A 22,024-nucleotide genomic window follows, 5' to 3' on the forward strand; every position below is an offset into this window, starting at 1 on the left:
TCTGGATTTTATTTTATTTTATTTAAAGCCTTTACTTTTTTTTTTTTTACGATTTTTATTTCTTTATTTGAGAGAGAGAGAGCATGAGCAGAGGGGGGAGGGAGAGGGAGAAGGAGACTCTCCACTGAGCAGGGAGTCCAATTTGGGGTTTGATCCCAGGACCCTGAGATCATGACCTGAGCTGAAGGCAGACGCTTCACTGACTGAGCCATCCAGGTACCCCTGATCTAGATTTTAATATACATAAGACATACAAATGATACAAAAGAAAGGAGGGCATTCCATGGTGGCAGTGGGGAGCTTACCTAAGAGGCTGGCGTGTGGTAATGCTCTGCAAATGTTTACCAGGTAATTGAAATGATCAATGAAACAAGAATGTCGTGTTAGAGGAATCAGAAAGGAAATGACTTCACTGCAACCAAGTTCAGAGTAAGAAGGAACAGAAGATGGGGGCCATTGTAACCACAATGGTTAATAGCTACTGAATTAGTAATGGCTGCCATATACTTTTCTAAGCTTCTAAGCATTCTACTGTCTTGTTTATTCCTCAAAACCCTTATGGGTGTTACTTCGTCAAACATTTTATAGATCAGGAAACAGAGCCTTGAAGGTTTAGTAAACTTCTAAGGATACCCAGTTGGTGTGTAGTTGAAAGTCAAATCCAAGATCCAATTTCAGTTGACAGGGACAAGAATGATTAGGATAAAGAAACCTGGGGCATCTGAATTTTGTAAAACAGAATTTGGGAGACATTTTCCATATGTCCCCACCATTCTAGGTGTTGATAAGAATCAAATAGATGCGTAAAATATGGCTCCTTCTCTGCAAAGATCTTGTACGCTGCATTTTTTTCAAGCTGCTATCAACCCTGTTCTGAAGGTGACCTGAGCCACTTCACTGGTGCTCTCGGGGTTTCTCAGTTAGATTATAACCTCCTGAAGACAGGGTCAGTGGCTACTATTCCCTTTGAACTTTCTTGCCCTGCACAGACCAGTATTCACTCTTGAATTCCTTCTATTACTGAGTTATCACTAGGCCTAAACGTGACAGATATCCTAAAGGGTAAGCAAGCAATGGAAAGCAGAAAGTCCCTGACTCATTAGAGCAGCGGTCAAAATATTAGCGAAGTCAAGAAAAACACCCGAAGTGAATGTACATCTTTGATTTACTCACAAAGTGTAAAAGCAGATTATCCTGACTGACATACTCCTTAGGCCTTAGTTCTCAGAGAACATTTACGAGTCACAAATCATGAACCAAGGGGCACAGGGAACAATGAAGGTGTATTTCTTACTCATTGGGAATGAGGCTTCTGATTTTCTTTTTTTACATCAAAAAAGCAATATATTAGAGAGCTTCTACCTATAATTACAGTATTCACCAAAGGATTTTACAAACTGAGGAAGCAGAACATACCATTGTGAGATGACTGAAAAGTGAAGGACATTTTGCAAAGAACACAAAATAATGAAGAGTTAATGATGCATAAAGATAATGTGCAGAGGCAGCAGGAATGGAATAAGAACATATCAAAATATTGGTCTGGGTACTACAAACGGCTGCTGAGTATAGGGAAACAGAACCACAGCTCATCTGAAAGCAGAGGTGCCCAAGCAGTATGTCTTGGCATCAGAAAGTTACAGATGTGCCAGGAAATGTTGAGCCCTTTGGTCTTGAGGTGGCTGGATGGGCTGGGAGGCCAGAGCATTGGGAGGTGGTCTCTGGCTATGAGAAGCCTATCCGGGAGAGCCTCAAAGGGTGGCCTGGGCTATTGAATTAGAGGCCTACGATCCCCAAAGAAGGCAAGCACAATAGTGGTGTTTACCATGTGATGAGTGGAGCCAAAGAGGACATTTACTTTAGCAGCCAGCTGAGAATGTGATGCTGCCAGCTACAGGCAAGAGACCCCTGGAGATGCTGGGAAGGCAGGTGTTCCAGGATGCCTGGACAGGGCAAGCAGCCCAGAGTGCAGCCAGCCAGAGTAGGGGTGCTGGAAGGCCAAGTAGGTTGTCCGGTGTAGGCAGCTCCAGATCTTACAGGTTGAATACATCAGGTACTTCTGTGTATTCCTGGCAGATGTGCCCTTTGAGTGGTGACCACCGTAGCAACAGGGTGACTCCTTCCAGCACGTAGACTTTTGAAGATTAGGGCTTCAATATCTTTGGAAATATTTGATATGGAAGAGGAAGAGTTCAAGTAGATTCAAAATTTATTCTCTTTATCCTAGAAATTTCAACATTGTATTTGTCAGTAAAGAAAAAAGAGCTGGGAAAATGTTAAGATATCATTTCATTAGTCGCAAAAAAAAAAATATATATATATATATAGTTTTACATTTTGACTGCCTTCTTGCACAAACTTTCCCCACGATGGTAATTATCAAGAACGCAAATACTGTATGCCATTATTTTCAAAGTTTTGACCAGGAAATGTGTCATAATTGCAAGTATAAAGTTACATATAAACAAATTTTGTTCACGGAATCTAGCTGAAATTTCTCCTTAAAAGTTTAAGAAAGATCTAGGGGTGCCTGGGTGGCACAGCGGTTAAGCGTCTGCCTTCGGCTCAGGGCGCGATCCCGGCATTATGGGATCGAGCCCCACATCAGGCTCCTCCGCTGTGAGCCTGCTTCTTCCTCTCCCACTCCCCCTGCTTGTGTTCCCTCTCTCACTGGCTGTCTCTATCTCTGTCAAATAAATAAATAAAATCTTTAAAAAAAAAAGTTTAAGAAAGATCTTATTTGGAAGTTTTAGACGCACTCAGTATTTAAGTTTCCTTCATTCTATGCATCACACGAAGAAATGTAAAGAAATATAAGAAATACAAAGAAATGTCCTTACCAAGCCCTTTACAGATAGAGCCAAATCACGTCCGCATTATTGCAGTGTAACTACACTAATAGATCATTACTTTCTGGTGGCGCCGACATGGGAAATGTTGGGAAGTAGTCCCCAAAAGCACCTTTCAGAAAATCTTCAACCTTTTTCACTGCAGGCAAGCCACACGAGTAGGCAGGCAGGAGACAACGTCCTGTATGGAGGACTAGTTTGGCAAAAGCAAAACAGCGAAAGAGTCAGGATATTCCCCGAAAACTACAAGAACACTGGAACAAGGAGAGGACCTTCCTTCCTTTTAAACTGTCGAAGACACATTACTCAATTTTGCAGGGCTGGGAAGGAAAGATCAAGAGGTGAAAATTAAGCGTCGCAAAATCAAAACAAACATTTGTGTTTTATTTCTATCGTCGAATATGTGAAATATGAAAGATGACGCAAGGCAGACCTGAATGGCATGCCCAGCTAGGCCAGGGAGAATTTATGAGAGAAGCCAGTAATTCTGGCGGCCTTGCCACTGTCTTTATCCACCAGCCTGAACCTTCCTTTCAGATCATCTTCTCAAATTATCCATAGAAGATTTGTTCACATACTCAATAAGAAAAATATTTCTAATTATATCCAACCATTCTTAATATGAATGAGAATTATGCAGGGACGCAAGACTGCCAAGACTTTTTCTGCCAAACAATTCCTTTTGACTTGAGAAAGAACAGGCGGCTGCATTGTTTCCATAGCTATCCATATAAAAGAGCCCTTGGAATGAGGCTGACTCGTCCTGCTTTAAAAAGCTCCAAGGTAAGTGGGAACGGGCAACGGGCTTTCAAGAGGGACACTGGCCACGCTGCCCTGCGTCGGCCGCAGCTGCTAGCTCGGTACTGCTTCTTTGGATACTGCACGTTTGTACATCCATGACTTTTGTAGCGTTCTGTTTACAACAGCCAGCAACGCCACAAATGGGATTTTGTGTGGGTGTGTAGGGGGTGCTTTTGACTAACTAATGAAATGCTTTTCCCTTCTCTTTTACAGAACCGTCTTGATTCCTGGTTACATCTTCTCACTTGCTAACAAGGTAAGGTTTGGACTAACCAGTCCCTGGAGAAGGTGAGAGCCTCTGGGATGGATCTGTTGTCACTTAGCAGCCTTTGAGAAAGTGCTGGTCTCAGTAAATAGCTTAATAACTGTACTTCAGGAAAGGTGCTGGAGAGAAAGGGAAGGGGGGGGGGTCTTGCCTTTCAGAACAATGCACGTAGACTCATTCAGGATGCAAGCATTGGCGGGGGGGGGGGCATCATAACAAGAAAACTGCTAATGGAATTGCTAGTTTGTTAACAGAATATCATTCTGTAGGGAAAAGAGTTCTGCAATAAGATTCTCTTGCTAAAAATCTCAAATTTGATTTAAAAAAAAGTATCCTGCTATTAGAATTCATTAAATAAACATGATATCTAACAAGTAAGAAAGAAGGTACCTAGAAAAAAAAGCTTCCTTAAGCTCCTTAAAAACCTGTAAGAAGTTACCTTGCCCAGTGCTGTGTGCAGCATGAAATGAAGACACGGGGGACGTTTTGTTACACATGTAAAGGTGTTAATATGCCCAACTCCTACACACCGCATCTCTGGAGGGAGACACTGGTAGGTAGCTGATCAAAACCACTTTCTAGTAACTGGATCCCGTAGGGACTGAGGAGCATCCTTTGCCAAACCTTTGATTCTACTGATGCCGTTGGCGGCCTGCAGATAACAGAGAGTGGAGAAGTCCAAGCCTGCATTCTGCAGCAGGAAATTTGGAAGGGCAAAGGGAGCCCTTCAATGCAGAAGAATTAGGATAATACAGTACGGCATAGGGACTGAACTTCGATGACATAAATTTAAAATAAATTTAAAATGATAATAAAATGAGGATAACATTTGCTATGGCTTTTATCCTCAATTAGGTTAACCGATTAACTGGATGATAATATGTCAATTATAAGATATAATAATATGCAAAGGAATTATGTTAGGCAAACACTAGTAAGCACACAACTCAAGAAAAAGAAGTAAACAAAATTATCATCCCCAAAACACCTGACCTTGAGCACTTCTGGCTCAATATCTAAAGGAGGAAATGAAGTTCTCTTGCAGTATATGACAAGAAATGGAATTTTCTTCCATTACAATAAATGCCATTTTCCATCGAGATGGGAGCCTGTACTATTCCAAACTGCTTTCTCAGTCATCGTGTAACTTTGTTCTCAAAGTATCTGTCCAGTATCTCACAGACTGTGAATTAAGAAAGGCAGATATTTTAATCCCTCTTTTATAAGGGGGCACTGTGGCTCGAAAAGCTCACAGGTCACCAGCTCCTCGGCGGCATGCAGAGACTACGCCCAGCTACCTGATTAGAATGCCATATATACAATGGAATATTACTCAGCTATCAGAAAGAACGATTTCTCAACATTTGCTGCAACATGGACGGCACTGGAGGAGATAATGCTAAGTGAAATAAGTCAAGCAGAGAAAGACAATTATCATATGATTTCTCTCATCTATGGAACATAAGAACTAGGAAGATCGGTAGGGGAAGAAAGGGATAAAGAAAGGGGGAATAATCAGAAGGGGGAATGAAGCATGAGAGACTATGGACTCTGAGAAACAAACTGAGGGCTTCAGAGGGGAGGGGGGTGGGGGAATGGGATAGACCGGTGATGGGTAGTAAGGAGGGCACGTATTGCATGGTGCACTGGGTGTTATACGGAACTAATGAATCATCGAACTTTACATCAGAAACCAGGGATGTACTGTATGGTGACTAACATAATATAATAAAAAAACATTAAAAAAAAAAAAGAATGCTAGTCTCGGGGATTGAAAGAAAATAGTGCATGTCTAGTCCAGAGTTCATTGTTGGCTACATAGTGACCCTCAATGCATTTGAGACCTTGGGATTATGTTTGTTTCAGTAATTACAGCATGGTGCACGGGGGGCCTACCTGGTGAAATTTCCAAATACTGGATTTTCCATGAACTATCACCGCCAATAAAGAGAGAGTTACTGATATACATGACAGCCCAGAATCTCTAATGTGAAATGCTTCATCTCCTTTAGGACCTCTGCGTTCAGCAGCCATGAGTTCAGACCAGGAAATGGCCGTTTTCGGGGAGGCAGCTCCGTACCTCCGAAAGTCTGAAAGGGAGCGCATTGAGGCCCAGAATAGGCCCTTTGATGCCAAGACATCTGTCTTTGTGGCGGAGCCCAAAGAATCCTTTGTGAAAGGGACCATCCAGAGCAGAGAAGGAGGGAAAGTGACGGTGAAGACCGAAGCTGGAGCGGTGAGTGGAGCCCCTGGAGCTGACCACGTTTTATCAATTCTTGTGTTTCCTCGCTCAGTTGACATGAACCGTTATCTTCCCTGTTTGCCAGACTCTGACAGTGAAAGATGATCAAGTCTTCCCCATGAACCCTCCCAAGTACGACAAGATCGAGGACATGGCCATGATGACCCACCTGCACGAGCCCGCGGTGCTGTACAACCTCAAAGAGCGTTACGCAGCCTGGATGATCTACGTGAGTGCCTCCCCCGCCCAAGTGGTCTTTATGGCCATCACCTTGGACCTGCCAGCCCGTTGCTTCCACTGTATATAAATGGGTCAAAAGCAATGACCCATTTTGCTTTCTCCAGAAGTGTAACTGGTCAGCACACAAGTTAACCAGTTAGTACATCAGTTAGTTAATGACTTACAAGGTTCACTATTGCTGCTGGAATGGCCCAACCGAACAGCCAGTACTTCATCCTTTGTCTTCCCATCCAAAGCCGGACAAGGCCATTGTCCATGTGGACTGGGTTTGCCACATGTTCCCTGAAGAAACACTGGAGCAGCTACTGTTTATATCTCAGCCATGGGCCCACATTTCTACCCACCCCCCCATTCCAGTTGTAGAATCATTCAGAGGGAAATGATACACTTACACTTTAACACATAAAAATACTGTTTTAAAGACCAAATTTCGCTCCTTCTCAGTCTTCCAAAATGACAGCAATTTGTATCTGTGTGTTACGGTCCCCTCTACACGCGTGCCACCTTCTCAAGGAAACCTCCCACGTTCCCCAGGCAGAGCGGATGCCCTGTGCTACGGTCTCTGCCCCGGCACCGCCCTTGGTTGTCCACCACCATCCATTCACACGTCTGCCCCCTGCGTAGACTGTAGACGGGAGCTCCCCAAGGAACGCATCTCATTCACACTTCATTCCAGATGCCCTGCAGGGGTCTGGCACATAATACACACCCGGTGAACATCTTAGAATTGAACTGATTATGTCACATTGACATTTTTGTGTAGTTCAGCCAGTGCTGATGCTCAGGCGGACAACACCCACACAGGTGTCCCCGGCGATCAGGGTCAGCATCCGTCTGACGGGTCGGTGCCTGTTTTACACCAGTTGTTTAAGATTTTGAAACACTCCCTGTTTAATCATAATATATTTACATCATTTTGTGTTCTGTGTCTTTATAGCTTAATAGTGTCTTGCAAATGTTGCCCCAGGATTGCTGGATCCTTTCAGGTTTACTGTATTACATGCCTGCATCATACTGTCTTAAGCTTTACCACAGTTGACCCAACCACCTCCATATTGTTGGGCACTTCGGTTGTGTCCAAACTTCTGTTTTCATGCATTTGAACGATCTTAATGCTGCAAAGGAAATACACGCATATCTCCTAAAACAGAGTAAAAATGTCTCCCACTACACATTAAAACACACACACACACATCTGTGGAGCTCCTACATGTGAAAATCACTGTGATAAGTCCCAGGAGGAACAATAAAAAGTCGAAACTGTGAGCCCTTCCCTCAAGGATTTTGCTATTTCGTTGTTGAACTTTCCGACTAATTTTCCTGCCAATGCCTTCAAGAAATGTAAATGTGCTCTTTTGAGTCAGAATTCATTTAACAAGTGAATTTCACACCTAACAGGAAAAGCTCTTTCTTATTCCCTTGCGTAGACCTACTCGGGCCTCTTCTGTGTCACGGTCAACCCCTACAAGTGGCTGCCGGTGTACAACCCCGAGGTGGTGGTCGCCTACCGAGGCAAGAAGCGCCAGGAGGCCCCGCCCCACATCTTCTCCATCTCTGACAACGCCTACCAGTTCATGCTGACGGGTGAGTTAAGTGTTTTGCGTGTGTGTAATCTTTTCGGAACCATAGGAGAAAGAGACCCTAACTAACTCAGCTCGCTCTTTGAGCCCTCCGGTTAGGCCGGTGTATTGGTGAGGGAGGCGGTCCAGGAAAGAGGGGGCGTGAGAGATGACTTGGAATCCCTACCCTCACGCAATTGCTCATGGTCTCTTCAACTTTTAAAAGTCGACAGGGGTTGGCGGTATAGTTAGAGAATTTACTTTTGAATGACTCAGACACTAAAAAAGCTTCAGCAAAAATATAATAAACATTGCTTATGTGTATGCACACACACCGTCACACATACCAAGTGTGCTTCCTTTGCCAAGCGCCAAAAACCAGAAGAGTAAAATCTGCCCCTGTGACCTCATCCTCGATATCAGAAACTGTGACCAACGAATGTCCTCTCTATGCAGGAAGGGCTTAAAGGCTATTGCCTTTGCCCTGAGCCAACCTGGACGCGCTCCAGATTTTAAGGCGTATTTGGTATTAAAACAGCTATGCCATGAATCTTCTCCCTAGAATAGTGCCTCAGACAGCCCAATCTTGGCTAGTTGGAGAAAGGACTTAGAGAATTCGTCTTCAGAGAAAGTAAAACAGTAAAACGAACGTTTCCCCCAAACTATGACTAAAGCCTTGATGACTTTCAAAGCCACCACCTGTACTATATTTACCCCATCCCACATGCTAAAATGCCTATTTTTCATCACTTCTTGTACCTACAATAAATATTCACTACTGGAGTTGTCACCTAAACCCGACCAAAGGCTCAAGTCCACTTTTGATATGTTCTTAGTGGCAGAGAATTACAAAGAAAAGGTCCAGTGCTTTGTTGCAGTGTTGTTTCAATGGATGCATGTGTGCTGAAGTCAGGGGTAGGGTGTGGGGAGGTCCTGGGGTCCATGGAAGGGGCAATGGAAAAGACTGAAGGCCTAGGGCCCGTGAAGCCCTAGAGACTGCAAAGGCCAGTCTGAAAAATACTTTTATTCCATTTTACTTTACTTACTATTCACAAGTATACAAAAAAAAAAGTATTAAATGTTTATGATTCCTCTTTTGTAGACCGAGAGAATCAGTCAATCCTGATCACGTAAGTAAATTCTATGCTTTCTTCTCATGGCTGCGATAGTTGCCACGTTTGGAACCTCATCTCACTTAGTTTTTGCTTGACAGTGGAGAATCTGGTGCGGGGAAGACCGTGAACACCAAGCGTGTCATCCAGTACTTTGCAACAATTGCAGTCAGTGGGGAGAAGAAGAAGGAGGAAGTTACCTCTGGCAAAATGCAGGTGGGTCTGGGGCCAGACTCAAGACTCTCAGGGCTCTCGGGAAGTCTGGAGCCCCAGAGGTGAGGACCGCTCTTGCCTTTGCAGGGGACCCTTGAAGATCAAATCATCAGCGCCAACCCCCTACTGGAGGCCTTTGGCAACGCCAAGACCGTGAGGAATGACAACTCCTCTCGCTTTGTAAGTCGCAGATATTAGTACCGACGCTGTTCACTGGTCAGGGTGTATGGGATGTTTGTGCATACATTCTCTGAATCTTTTTCGTTCACATTACACTGCATCAGGCTCTCCCCTTTCCCTCTGAGCATGTAATAACATGGATCCGAGTCCCATCTAAAAAGATATGTGACCCTATATCTGAGTTCTTTCTCATCTGTCATTACCTATAATTACTTGTAATATGGAAATCAAAGATAAAATTCTTTTACCTAAAAAAATAGGAGATACACCTTTTCTGCCTCATACAAATAGTCTCTGGATTGATTTAATATCAACTCATTAGCCGCCCAAGTATTTTGAGTTTCTCAAAGATTTGATAGGATTTGAAAACAAAGTAGTAATATTAGTTCTCTTTTCAAGGGTAAATTCATCAGAATCCACTTTGGCACCACAGGGAAGCTGGCTTCTGCTGATATTGAAACATGTGAGTGCTTGGATCCCATTTACAGACATTTCTGTTTCCTTAACCTGTAAAATCAACCCAACGTAAAATGTGCATCCCGAGTGAATTTTTGCATTGCTCTGTTATTTCCTTCCAGATCTGCTAGAGAAGTCCAGAGTTACTTTCCAGCTTAAGGCTGAAAGGAGCTATCATATTTTTTATCAGATCACATCGAACAAGAAACCAGAACTAATTGGTAAGAAATGTCAGAATCCCTTTCCAGAATGATTGCACCAGCACTTCTCCATGCATGGTCCAGCCTAGTATTCCATGACTGAATTTTGTCAGGTTTATCACCTTGATTTCGAAAGTAGCTTTGTAAGTTTTTGTGTGCTGATGATAGAAATGAAAAACGGAAACTGAAGATAACACCTTCAAATCCGATCACTATGAAATAACCACTGTGAACACTTGGGTGAATATCATTCTACTCGTTTTCTGTACATATAGATACCCATACATACGATAACTGGAATCCTACTTCAATGTTCTTCTATGATGTACTTTTTTTCATTGAGCAATAATGTATCATGGTTTTGTCCATGTCACCAACTGTAGCTCCCCATTATTATTTCTAATGGTTGTGTCGTGTTATATTCTAGAGATAAGCATAATTTATTTAGCCATACCTTTTTAAGGATATTTAGGTTGTTTCCAATTCTGGATTTTAAAGAGTCAGCACTGTACTGATCATTCTTGTAGATATAACTTGTCCCAGTATGTGATAATCTTCTTTGGCTTCATAGAGTGTCTTAGAAATTGTCTAGACAGCCCTTGTTTTAATGAAGGGGATAATTCTGCTTACCTTTTCTCTGTTCCATGTACTTAGAAATGCTTCTGATCACCACCAACCCATATGACTACCCATTTGTCAGTCAAGGGGAGATCAGCGTGGCTAGCATTGATGACCAAGAAGAACTGATGGCCACAGATGTAAGTGCAACACGAGAAACTCAGAATGATGATGCTGGGTTAGAGCAATGGCCCCTCCAGATTAAATATTCAGTTTCTAGTAGAAATAGCAAAAGAGGGTTCAAAGATGAGCACGGGTGTGCCACCTAGAGTCAGCCAAAAAAGATGACCATGTGCCCTACAACACTTGACTTTCCCTGAACAGTCTTTTAAAGGTCTATCATTTCTGAATTTATCTAAACCACTGTTTTTGTAATATACCTGGATGGGATCCATACCACTTCTCAAAATAACAAGTTCCTTAAGTTTACTATCATGCTCTCTATCTTAAGTTTACTTTTTCAATCTTAGGGCATCTGCACCTGTAATTCTAATGCTCAGTGCTAGCCTCTAAAGGGTTCCTTGCACCCCCGTCAGCAGCGATAGTTTCCTCAGTTTGACCAACATGTCAGGAATCGGAATGTGAACGATGAATAGTAAGTGTGTGGATCATAATGTAACAGTTACCCTCTTGGTTATGTTGGCAGAGTGCTATTGATATTTTGGGCTTCACTAACGATGAGAAAGTCTCCATCTACAAGCTCACAGGGGCCGTGATGCATTATGGGAACATGAAGTTCAAGCAGAAACAGCGGGAGGAGCAGGCCGAGCCAGATGGCACCGAAGGTACCGACTAAGTCATCCCCCTGATTTTTTGTTTGTTTGAAAGTCACATTCTTAACTTGTTACCCTTGAGTTTTTCTAGGAGGACAAAGTCATTTTTAAGAACTGAGTTTTAAAGTATACCCAGATAAAGCATCATGTTAGATAGATGTTTCCTGTCATCTATGAAGTTCTTTAGGGCACACTACCCACAATGAAAGTCTTGAACTTAGTGGGGAAAAAATGGGGAAGAATACTCAAAGAGATATTCTGAAAACACCACACAAAATGTCTATAGGTTAAAAAAATAATAATTTTGTTTTGAGAAAATGGGTTACTCTGGGCCATAATAACATTTTTTCACCCTTTCTTCCTTTCAGTTGCTGACAAGGCGGCCTATCTCCAGAGTCTGAACTCCGCTGACCTGCTCAAAGCCCTCTGCTACCCCAGGGTCAAGGTCGGCAATGAGTTCGTCACCAAAGGCCAGACTGTAGAGCAGGTAGGTGCACGATTCAAATTCACCAGCAGGAGTCAAGCATTCTTACAGTCCTCTGATAACCTCAAGAGATATATTTTTGTTTCTCAAGGTGTACAATGCCGTGGGCGCTCTGGCCAAGGCCGTCTACGAGAAGATGTTCCTGTGGATGGTCACCCGCATCAACCAGCAGCTGGACACCAAGCAGCCCAGACAGTACTTCATCGGGGTCTTGGACATCGCCGGCTTTGAGATCTTTGATGTGAGTTGGTAGCTGGTTGGTAAAGGGATTTTACAGTAAGGCAATGGAAATATCAATAAAAAAAAAAATCTGCGAATATTATAACCTCTCACTACTCCCAAAAAGTTATGCTGAAACTTAAAAGAGAATGATGGGGTAACCACTAAGCATTTATCACAGTGGCAGTCCCCCTTCTATGAGAAATCATGCACTTGATGACCACTCTGACTTGCTATGGGACCCAAAAGGAGTTAGGAGCTAGCTTAGTGTTGGGGGGCAGTGGAGGCGGGGAGCTCTAAAACTCCCGCAGCGCCAAATGAAGTTAACATAAAAATATCAAAGTAATCATGTGAAACATATAACATGTTCTGAATATATGGTGGGGAAGTCATTCAAAAACACTTAGACAAGACAAGAAGAGCAGAGAAAAGGTTAATAACTTATAAAGTCAGCATTTATTCTCATTAATGGGGTATCATAAGATAAAAATCCCTATTTGAGGAAATATAGTTTTCCCGCTTACAGTTTTTAAGAAGTTTATCTTATTCTTTCTCATTATAAAAGCAAAACTTGGACATTGCAGAAAATATGCAAAATCGAGGGAAAGGGTTCCCCATTAATTCCACTACTTATATCAAGCTAATGTTAACGTTTCGTAGTTTGTTTTTTTAGCACAAGTGTGTTATCACACTGTATATGTTATTTGGTATCTTAATTTGGTTTTCATTTCACATTGAAGAAGAACAAGTGGCAATTAGTGTCCACTTGCAAAGCTGACCCTCGTGATTTCCATACTACAGAGACCCCTCCCAGACAGCTCCTAATGGGTTGCCCATTAGCTCTTAATTAAGTCAATGGAATATGGAGACGATAATGGAATAAACATGAAATGATGAAGTAGGAACTCAGAAAAATCCCTGTGTAAGCTTAAGACAGTGCAGGGAAAGAGCATTAATGCAATCTAGGGTTCTGTAACAAAATGGCAGCAAAGAAACCAGTAGATTTCATAGTGTTCCCCCCCACCACCATGATTTTGGTATCTGCAATCTAAAGGCTACTCAACATATATTTTTAAATTAATAAGTCCTACATTTACAAATGCTCAACTTGCTCACGAGAAAAGTGAACACATGTATTTATTTAGTTCAACAGCTTCGAGCAGCTGTGCATCAACTTCACCAACGAGAAGCTGCAACAGTTCTTCAACCACCACATGTTCGTGCTGGAGCAGGAGGAGTACAAGAAGGAGGGCATCGAGTGGACATTCATCGACTTCGGGATGGACCTGGCCGCCTGCATCGAGCTCATCGAGAAGGTCTCCTGATTTGTCCACTCAGTAACCTCTTCTCGTAAACTCTGGCTCATCCTGCAGCTCGTATTTACCCTGTATGCATTTTGCTTTGCTTTCATCCAGCCCATGGGCATCTTCTCCATCCTGGAAGAGGAGTGCATGTTCCCCAAGGCCACAGACACCTCCTTCAAGAACAAGCTGTATGAACAGCATCTTGGAAAGTCGGCCAACTTCCAGAAGCCCAAGGTGGTCAAAGGCAAGGCTGAGGCTCACTTCTCTCTGATCCACTACGCCGGCACCGTGGACTACAACATTGGTGGCTGGCTGGACAAGAACAAGGACCCGCTGAACGACACTGTGGTTGGGCTGTACCAGAAGTCCGCAATGAAAACTCTAGCTCTCCTCTTCTCTGGGACAACAACTGCTGAAGCAGGTAACGCTAAAAAAATCTAACATTTTCTCTAGGTATTACAAAAAGTGCTGTTAGATCAAGGCTGATCTCATAAGCCTGCCAGAAGGATTGCAGGGCCAGATCCACCGTTCTTCCAAATTTTGACTAATTAGGCTGCATTGCAATTATACATTTGGGTCTCTCTCTAGCACTGACAGAGGCCTGCCCTACTGCAAAGAGTCAGAGAGGAACTGTTATGATCTCACCAACGAAAAGCCTCAGCTTCTATGATTCTCTCCTACTTCTTCCTCCACATCTGCTGGATATTGAGTATCGGGAGATATTTAAGGCAATGGGGTGACAAACTTTTCCCTATCTAGACTAGGTTCTATTGATGATTTTTGGAGTTATTGTGTCCCCACATTCCTAACATTAAGGATCCATCTTTATACGGTGAAGTGAATGCTCTTCACCTCATCTTCTAATGGAGAAAAGAAATCACAGAAATGTGGATACAAGCTTAGTTGACAGCTAAGAGTCATTCGGGCTCCAATAGAGAGGCCAGTGTGCCCAAAAACTGTTCCGCCAGATGTGCGCAGAAATTGGCAATAAGTAAGAAATAGCCCTGTCAGTTCAAAACTATACTTGAATGACACCTTTTCTTATTTGCTCTCCAGAGGCGAGTGGGCCCAAGAAAGGTGGCAAGAAGAAGGGCTCTTCTTTCCAGACGGTGTCTGCCCTTTTCAGAGTAAGGAAAAAACTGTTTTTGACACTCCCCCACCCTTACTTTAGGAATTTGTTTTTGAAAGCACAGAGTTCTTTCCACAGTCATTGAGAAAAAGACCGACATTGATTAATGGTTTCTGTTAATCTAGCTTTGGAGAAAAGATGTTTAAATTACTCAGAAATTATTAGCTCATTTTTCATGCCAAGACAAATAATGCCAAATATTTTACAGGAAATTTTATAAAACTGAATATTCTACCATTCATAGTCTAGTCAAGTCATGAAACTAAGCAATGACACGGTACTCAGAGAAACTAAATTAGCAGTAAGGCTAATGAAAATCTAACAGCTAGCCTATAAGGAGGTTAATATGGTATCCTTGTCCTTAATCCAGTCAGTCCTCAATTATAACTGGTAGGGTTGTTCCCCTTTAGATAACATGTATGCCCTGAAAGTTAATTGGGTTGGAAAGGGGAGCTACATTTATGAGAGAAGCCCCAGTGTGGTACAGGCTTGCATGTCCTCATTGGAGAACCGTGGAGTTGGGCGGGAGAAAGTGTGGCCATCTAGTATAGGAAGGCAATGGCCTTGTGAGTGTATGTGGGAGGCCGTGGACCAGGGAGGAAGGACACCTGTGTGAGGCTGCTTCACATGTGTAACTCCTGCCAACTCAAGTGGAGAAAGAGGTAATGAGGAGAAGCCTGCATGTCCGGAGAAGGATAGCAAGGTATTACGTTACATGGAAATTGTCCATACCGGTCATTCAACTCAGCCATAGACATTGAGTTTACAGACATTGCCAAATGCCCACAACCATGGCTAACGTCGAAGATAACGGCCTTTTCCCTGACTTTACAGGAGAATCTGAACAAACTGATGACCAACCTCAGGAGTACCCATCCTCATTTTGTGCGCTGTATCATCCCCAATGAAACAAAAACTCCCGGTAAGAAGCTCTAGAGCAAAGACACAAAGCATGACTGCCAAACCTCCTTTAAAAACAACAACAACTCTTCAGTGTAATCCATATGTATACTTTTAGGGGCCATGGAGCATGAACTTGTCCTGCACCAGCTGCGGTGTAACGGGGTGCTGGAAGGGATCCGCATCTGCAGGAAGGGGTTCCCAAGCAGGATCCTTTATGCAGACTTCAAACAGAGGTCAGACTCTCTGAATTATGGTGCATCTTAAAGTTTAGTATAAATGTATTTACTGCAAGCAAAACAATTTAGTGGAAAATATGCCTCCATTCATGTTTAATTTGCCACCAAAAAAGAGTGAAAAATCATAAGCCTCAAAACCACCTTTAAAATACAGATAATACCACCTATTTTGTACTCCAGACTTTTCGTGGGCTTTACTGAGCTCCTGGCTTAGCCCATAAAAATACACATTAACTTCAATAATTAGGAGAACTACCATTTTTTCATGTGTAATATGTAAGTACTATCAACACCTCCTCTTATAAATGAATAAACTGAGGCTCAAGAGATTAATCTGCCTGCCCAAAGTCACGTGGGTGTTGGTGGCTAAGTTAGGAACTCGCCCAGGTAGGTACAGAGCTCCCAGTGAGTCATTTTCTTTCACTTTCTTTCTCTCTCTTTCTCCCTCACACACTGGTTTCCCAGGGTTTCCAGAACCACGTCCCAATACCAGCTCCTCAGCAACTCTTTCTCCTCCCTAGATAAGTCCATCTTGGGAATCAAATAGAAGGCAAAGGGACAAGGAGCTCATGGCAGCTCCAGGGAACTAGCCTCTCCTAAGGCTCGGTCTAGTGGGGTCAGCAGAGATCTCCGACACGCAAAACCCAAAGCACCATTACGTGTGAGTTTAGGTTATCAGGACAGTTCCTCCTACCTAAAATGGACCTTCCTACAGATTCCTCACTAAAAACTTGCTTTCTGGGACTCAGGATCATAAAAAGCAAATGAATCTAGCCAGGAAAACATGTTACACTTTATTGGTCGTCTACATCTTAACGTGAACAAGATCATAGGATCCCTTCCTGAGAGCAAGGTCTGATGAAGCAGAAAGTCTGCAACTGTGCAGGAGGGTGGAATGGAATGAAACTGTTGATGCTAGCCTTACCATCCAATGTATACAAAGTCCTTCCTGTGAACAAAGAAGGATACTTTTCTTTAAAGCTCTGGTTTTCTAAATAGATCGTTTAATATTTATCTCCTATTAGTGTCATCATAAACCAACTTTTAAAAAAAACTCTATTTACTTAAACAGATACAAGGTATTAAATGCAAGTGCTATCCCCGAAGGACAGTTCATTGACAGCAAGAAGGCTTCTGAGAAGCTCCTTGCATCCATCGACATTGACCACACCCAGTATAAATTTGGTCACACCAAGGTAATGGTCTCTGAAGCCTACCTGATGCTATCCATCTCCCTATGAAGTTTATGTACAGTGTCTGATCTGCAACTCCTCCCACGCACAGGTCTTTTTCAAAGCTGGTCTTCTGGGGCTCCTAGAGGAGATGCGAGATGAAAAGCTGGCCCAGCTGATTACCAGAACCCAGGCCAGGTGCAGAGGGTACTTGGCAAGAGTGGAGTACCAGAGGATGGTGGAGAGAAGGTATACACATAAATTGTTTATTTATTCCTATCTTCCTGCTTCAGAAACACATTTAAGTTGGTTTAAGACCCAGATGCGATAAGGCCACAAACATAAGCAAGAATGAATAAAGAGTCCTATACTGAAGTGGGGGTATACGTATACCAGGAAACTGAAGGTTGGGATCATCACCATGAAACATATTCTGAGTGTTCAGGTTAAAGAGAGAGAGAGAGAGCATAAAGCGTGGGCAGTTCTTACCTAACAAAAGAAAATACACCAGTATAAAAATATACCAGTGTGAATTTAGTGGGTAGATCATTAAATTAGATACATTGAACTGAATAGCCGACAGCATTTTCAAACGTGATTTTATACAAGATGCCGAAACAACTTCTTCCATCTGATCATTTCTATCATCAAACTTTTATGATTTTAAAATATTAAGGGCATTTATCTGTGAAAGATTTCAGTAAGTTAATACAATGTCACCAAGGTACGTGGCTTTCTGGTAATCTGATTTGATGCAGGGACAGAGTTCTAAGTCTAAAGATACAGGTGTTTCAAACTGCAGAATGCATGTGAACAGGACCCACAGTTAGAAATGCATTTTATATAGGCATATACACATTCATACGTGTGTGTGTGTGTGTAAATATATGTGTAATTTACATCAAACAAATATTTCTATCACCTAGAGTTATGTTAATATTTTCTATTTATTCTAGTTTATTAAAAATAGTAAGTTTGGTCATAACCCATTATATACGTATTTGGGCAGTTAATTGCCTATATAGGAGGGTAATTAATATTTTAAATAAATTAGATTTTTAAATGTGATAATATTACAGAGTAGAATGCAAAATTCACATAACACATAAAATGTAAAACCAGAGATTTTCACAGAAATTCTGTTTTTAATGAGTCCATTTGTTCCCTGCTCTCATCCCTCAGGGGTCTTGAAGGTGATTTTCACCACTGTTCTGGGCAGTGTTCCAGAAGGAAAGCTTGAGAAGCACTGATGTACAGCAGTAGTTCTCAAAGGGTGGTCCTTAGACCTACATCATCAGCATCTCTTGCAAACTTGTTACAAAGGCACATTTTAGACTGCATCTCAGATATTCTGACGGAATCTCTGGGGATAAGGTTCAGGAACTAGCATTTCAACAAGTCCTTCATGATTCTTATGCACACCAGAAGTTTGAGAGGCTCTGATGTAGAGAAATGAGTGATTAATGAGTCCTTGACCATCATCCCAAAATAGAATTTCTTCCATCTGTGCTTTGGAGGGTAGGCAAGGCACACGATGGGGGCAGAACCTCCAGCTCTCACTGCCAAGTTCATCTCATTTCTTCATCCACACGATATCAAATTGGCATCAATTAAATTTCAGGGAGTCCATCTTCTGCATCCAGTACAACATCCGCGCGTTCATGAACGTCAAGCACTGGCCCTGGATGAAACTCTTCTTCAGAATCAAGCCGCTCCTCAAGAGCGCAGAGACCGAGAAGGAGATGGCCACCATGAAGGAAGAGTTTCAGAAGACCAAAGATGAGCTTGCCAAGTCAGAGGCGAAAAGGAAGGAACTGGAGGAAAAAATGGTCACTCTCTTAAAAGAGAAAAATGACCTGCAGCTCCAAGTTCAGGCTGTAAGTGGTGATGTCACAGTGGGTGCTGTTCATCGGGACGCAAGTGGTAGAACTCTGGCCAATAGCAGCAGGGAGCTGAGTAGTCAGCGTAGGGACACTCACTGGAGGGAGAAGGTCAAAGCACTCTGATGGTTCTAGTACAGTCCATATATCCCTTCATCGTCCAAACCAGGACTGGGGCAATAAGGTAGAACCGACCACTGTCACCCATTTTCCACTATTTCATTGAACTACAGGACTTATGACTTCTTTTCCCTTTGAAGTCAGTCCTTGAAAGTGATTTTCACATAAAACTACCCCAAAAGAAATATTAAGGGGAGGACAGCATGCAGAGATTGATTTTTTTTTAATCTTTGAACCTTCCTTAAACTTCTTGATGTCCAGGAGTTTTAAATCACGATATGTACAGCTGACAGATGTCAATGTTCTCCATCACATTTTACAGAATTGTTGTTTGTCACTAACCTCCAAAATTCAGATTCACTCTTTCCAATCCATGTGCACAGACAGTGCCCCATCACATGACATCTGGACCACTGCCTCGGCACCCCAAATGCTCTGCCTGCCCCCAGTTCTCCCCTCCATCCAGCCCGCTTGCTGCTCACTCCTGCACCAGTCATTTGAGAACTGCCTCCATCAACTCTGAAATGTAATTTATAAGACCATCCTTCATCCGGAGTGAACTGAATTGGTCTGGTATCATCTACTCACCACAAAATCATATATTTCTCCTGTTGATTAAAATTAGTTTCTTCTGTCAAGTTTGGGCAGTGTAATAACCCTTTCTTCTAGATTATAGAAGGAAAAAGAGCTGTTTTTCTGACCCAGCCCCTTCAAATCTATCCAGAATGCTCTTCTGTTGTCCCCAGAAAATTACTTAGAATCTGTCCTACACCACTATATCTGCTACATGAGTACACATAGCACATTTTACTCTTTTATGTATTCAAAGGCTGGTATGGAGGCTCACTGATGAATATATTTATCAGTTTCTCGCTCATATCCTGTCCACTCCCAACCCTCTTAATTGGAAACATAGCAGTTGCTAGGAATTTCTTGATTACTTTATGCCTCAACTTGAATGTCAAAAAACATCATAACCACGATCATCCTCCAGTACTACAAAGGGAAGCAGTTCATTAGCATCTTCACCCTGAATTCCCCACTGGAATGCCTTCTCTCCTCCTGCTCCATCCCCCAATGATTTGATTTCTACAAAATGAAATCCTGCCCACCTCTCGAGGTGTAGTTCAAATGTCACTTTATTCAGGAAACCACCTCTAATAGAACTTCTCTGATCTCTTCCATCACAAACTGCTTTCTGAATTCATGATAGCTTTTGGGTATAGGCTTTCTAATCTACTAGAGAATATACTATTCTGAAGGAATAGGACATTTGGTTTTCCCACAGCGTATGAACACAGGAGGTGGCTCATAAAATCTAAATCCAAAGAACCAACATCAGAGATTGCCATTGTTATCACTGTGAAATATTTCATTCTTTCTTTCCAATTTTAATTTTGTTTCCAACTCAAGGAAGCTGAAGGCTTGGCTGATGCAGAGGAAAGATGTGACCAGCTGATCAAAACCAAAATCCAGCTGGAGGCCAAGATCAAGGAGGTGACTGAGAGAGCAGAGGATGAGGAGGAGATCAATGCTGAGCTGACGGCCAAGAAGAGGAAACTGGAGGATGAGTGTTCAGAGCTCAAGAAAGACATTGACGACCTTGAGCTGACCCTGGCCAAGGTTGAAAAGGAGAAGCATGCCACAGAGAACAAGGTATGAAACATATACAGGAAAAAGTGATGTTTTTGTTATCATTATGGAGTACAAACATAAAACTGAATCCACCAGAATAAAACATGAAATGCAAAGTATTTTTGCTTCCTAAGGTGAAAAACCTCACGGAAGAGATGGCAGGTCTGGATGAAACCATCGCAAAGCTGACCAAGGAGAAGAAGGCCCTCCAAGAGGCCCACCAGCAGACCTTGGATGACCTGCAGGCAGAAGAGGACAAAGTCAACACCCTGACCAAGGCCAAAATCAAGCTAGAGCAGCAAGTGGATGATGTAAGTCCAGGATTGTCAAAGAAATGATTTTCTTCAAAAGGAAGCTAGGCATTCCTTGAGACTAAACATTATTTATATTTAGCTTGAAGGGTCCTTGGAGCAAGAAAAGAAACTTCGCATGGACCTAGAAAGGGCTAAGAGGAAACTTGAAGGTGACCTCAAGTTGGCCCAAGAATCCATAATGGACATTGAGAATGAAAAACAACAACTTGATGAAAAGCTCAAAAAGTAAGTGTGAAAGAATTGCTTATGACCTTGCTTTCAATGGGTGGATATACACTCAGTTGTTATTTTTTGCTACTTTCCAAAAAGGAAAGAGTTTGAAATGAGTAATCTGCAAAGCAAGATTGAAGACGAGCAGGCCCTTGGCATTCAGCTGCAGAAGAAGATCAAGGAGCTGCAAGTAAGTTCAGATTTCTATGAATCTGGCTTAGAGAGGCATACTTATGACACAGAGAAGCTAAGTATGTGCTTTTCACCACTCCCAGGCCCGCATCGAAGAGCTGGAGGAGGAAATCGAGGCAGAGCGGGCCTCCCGGGCCAAAGCAGAGAAGCAGCGCTCTGACCTCTCCCGGGAACTGGAGGAGATCAGCGAGCGCCTGGAGGAAGCCGGCGGGGCCACTTCTGCCCAGATCGAGATGAACAAGAAGCGCGAGGCTGAGTTCCAGAAAATGCGCCGGGACCTGGAGGAGGCCACCCTGCAGCATGAAGCCACGGCGGCTGCTCTTCGCAAGAAGCACGCGGACAGCGTGGCCGAGCTCGGGGAGCAGTTAGACAACCTGCAGAGGGTCAAGCAGAAGCTGGAGAAGGAGAAGAGCGAAATGAAGATGGAGATCGATGATCTCGCCAGTAATGTAGAAACAGTCTCTAAAGCTAAGGTACTAGAGCCTGGAAAATAGTTATTAGTGACAATGATCCTTCCTGTATACATCATAGTTTGCACAGGGTACTTTACACACATTATGTCTTTTTTTTTTTACAGTAATCTAGGAGATAAGCAAAAATATACTAACAATTGTATTATTTCCACTTAACATATGAAGAAAATGAAATTCAAAGAAGTTAAGCACAAGTGGCCCCATCACACCATGAACAAATGACAGGACCAGCTTTTGGTTTTGTT

The 22,024-nt window shown here is 42.6% G+C and overlaps 1 protein-coding gene and 1 long non-coding RNA gene across 3 annotated transcripts in view; one reads left to right on the plus strand and one right to left on the minus strand.

Moving 5' to 3' along the window:
- Window positions 1–3,206, minus strand: LOC130543575 (uncharacterized). Its single transcript, XR_008959026.1, has 2 exons — window positions 2,841–3,206; window positions 1–2,223 (listed from the first exon to the last, which is right to left on the minus strand). It is a non-coding gene; the product is annotated as an uncharacterized LOC130543575 (long non-coding RNA).
- LOC113271214 (myosin-2) overlaps window positions 3,200–22,024 on the plus strand; it is a 26,952-nt gene continuing 8,127 nt past the window's right edge. Inside the window, exons 1-27 of one of the 2 annotated variants that reach the window (XM_026521007.3) lie at window positions 3,200–3,632; window positions 3,864–3,906; window positions 5,928–6,151; window positions 6,243–6,386; window positions 7,825–7,981; window positions 9,059–9,086; window positions 9,170–9,284; window positions 9,369–9,461; window positions 9,861–9,924; window positions 10,040–10,138; window positions 10,772–10,875; window positions 11,382–11,520; window positions 11,877–11,995; window positions 12,084–12,233; window positions 13,357–13,527; window positions 13,627–13,936; window positions 14,572–14,642; window positions 15,479–15,566; window positions 15,663–15,780; window positions 16,856–16,979; window positions 17,068–17,204; window positions 18,577–18,832; window positions 20,369–20,611; window positions 20,725–20,901; window positions 20,984–21,129; window positions 21,214–21,304; window positions 21,390–21,779. In XM_026521007.3, coding sequence (XP_026376792.1) covers window positions 5,948–6,151; window positions 6,243–6,386; window positions 7,825–7,981; window positions 9,059–9,086; window positions 9,170–9,284; window positions 9,369–9,461; window positions 9,861–9,924; window positions 10,040–10,138; window positions 10,772–10,875; window positions 11,382–11,520; window positions 11,877–11,995; window positions 12,084–12,233; window positions 13,357–13,527; window positions 13,627–13,936; window positions 14,572–14,642; window positions 15,479–15,566; window positions 15,663–15,780; window positions 16,856–16,979; window positions 17,068–17,204; window positions 18,577–18,832; window positions 20,369–20,611; window positions 20,725–20,901; window positions 20,984–21,129; window positions 21,214–21,304; window positions 21,390–21,779 — 3,738 coding nt within the window. In that variant the 5' untranslated portion in view covers window positions 3,200–3,632; window positions 3,864–3,906; window positions 5,928–5,947. Of the gene's footprint in view, window positions 3,710–3,863; window positions 3,907–5,927; window positions 6,152–6,242; window positions 6,387–7,824; window positions 7,982–9,058; window positions 9,087–9,169; window positions 9,285–9,368; window positions 9,462–9,860; window positions 9,925–10,039; window positions 10,139–10,771; window positions 10,876–11,381; window positions 11,521–11,876; window positions 11,996–12,083; window positions 12,234–13,356; window positions 13,528–13,626; window positions 13,937–14,571; window positions 14,643–15,478; window positions 15,567–15,662; window positions 15,781–16,855; window positions 16,980–17,067; window positions 17,205–18,576; window positions 18,833–20,368; window positions 20,612–20,724; window positions 20,902–20,983; window positions 21,130–21,213; window positions 21,305–21,389; window positions 21,780–22,024 lie in introns of both variants that reach the window. The other variant, XM_044391719.2, reaches the window with a different exon arrangement.

The sequence above is a fragment of the Ursus arctos genome, unplaced genomic scaffold (genome assembly GCF_023065955.2).
Source record: "Ursus arctos isolate Adak ecotype North America unplaced genomic scaffold, UrsArc2.0 scaffold_14, whole genome shotgun sequence".
Lineage (NCBI taxonomy): Eukaryota > Metazoa > Chordata > Mammalia > Carnivora > Ursidae > Ursus > Ursus arctos.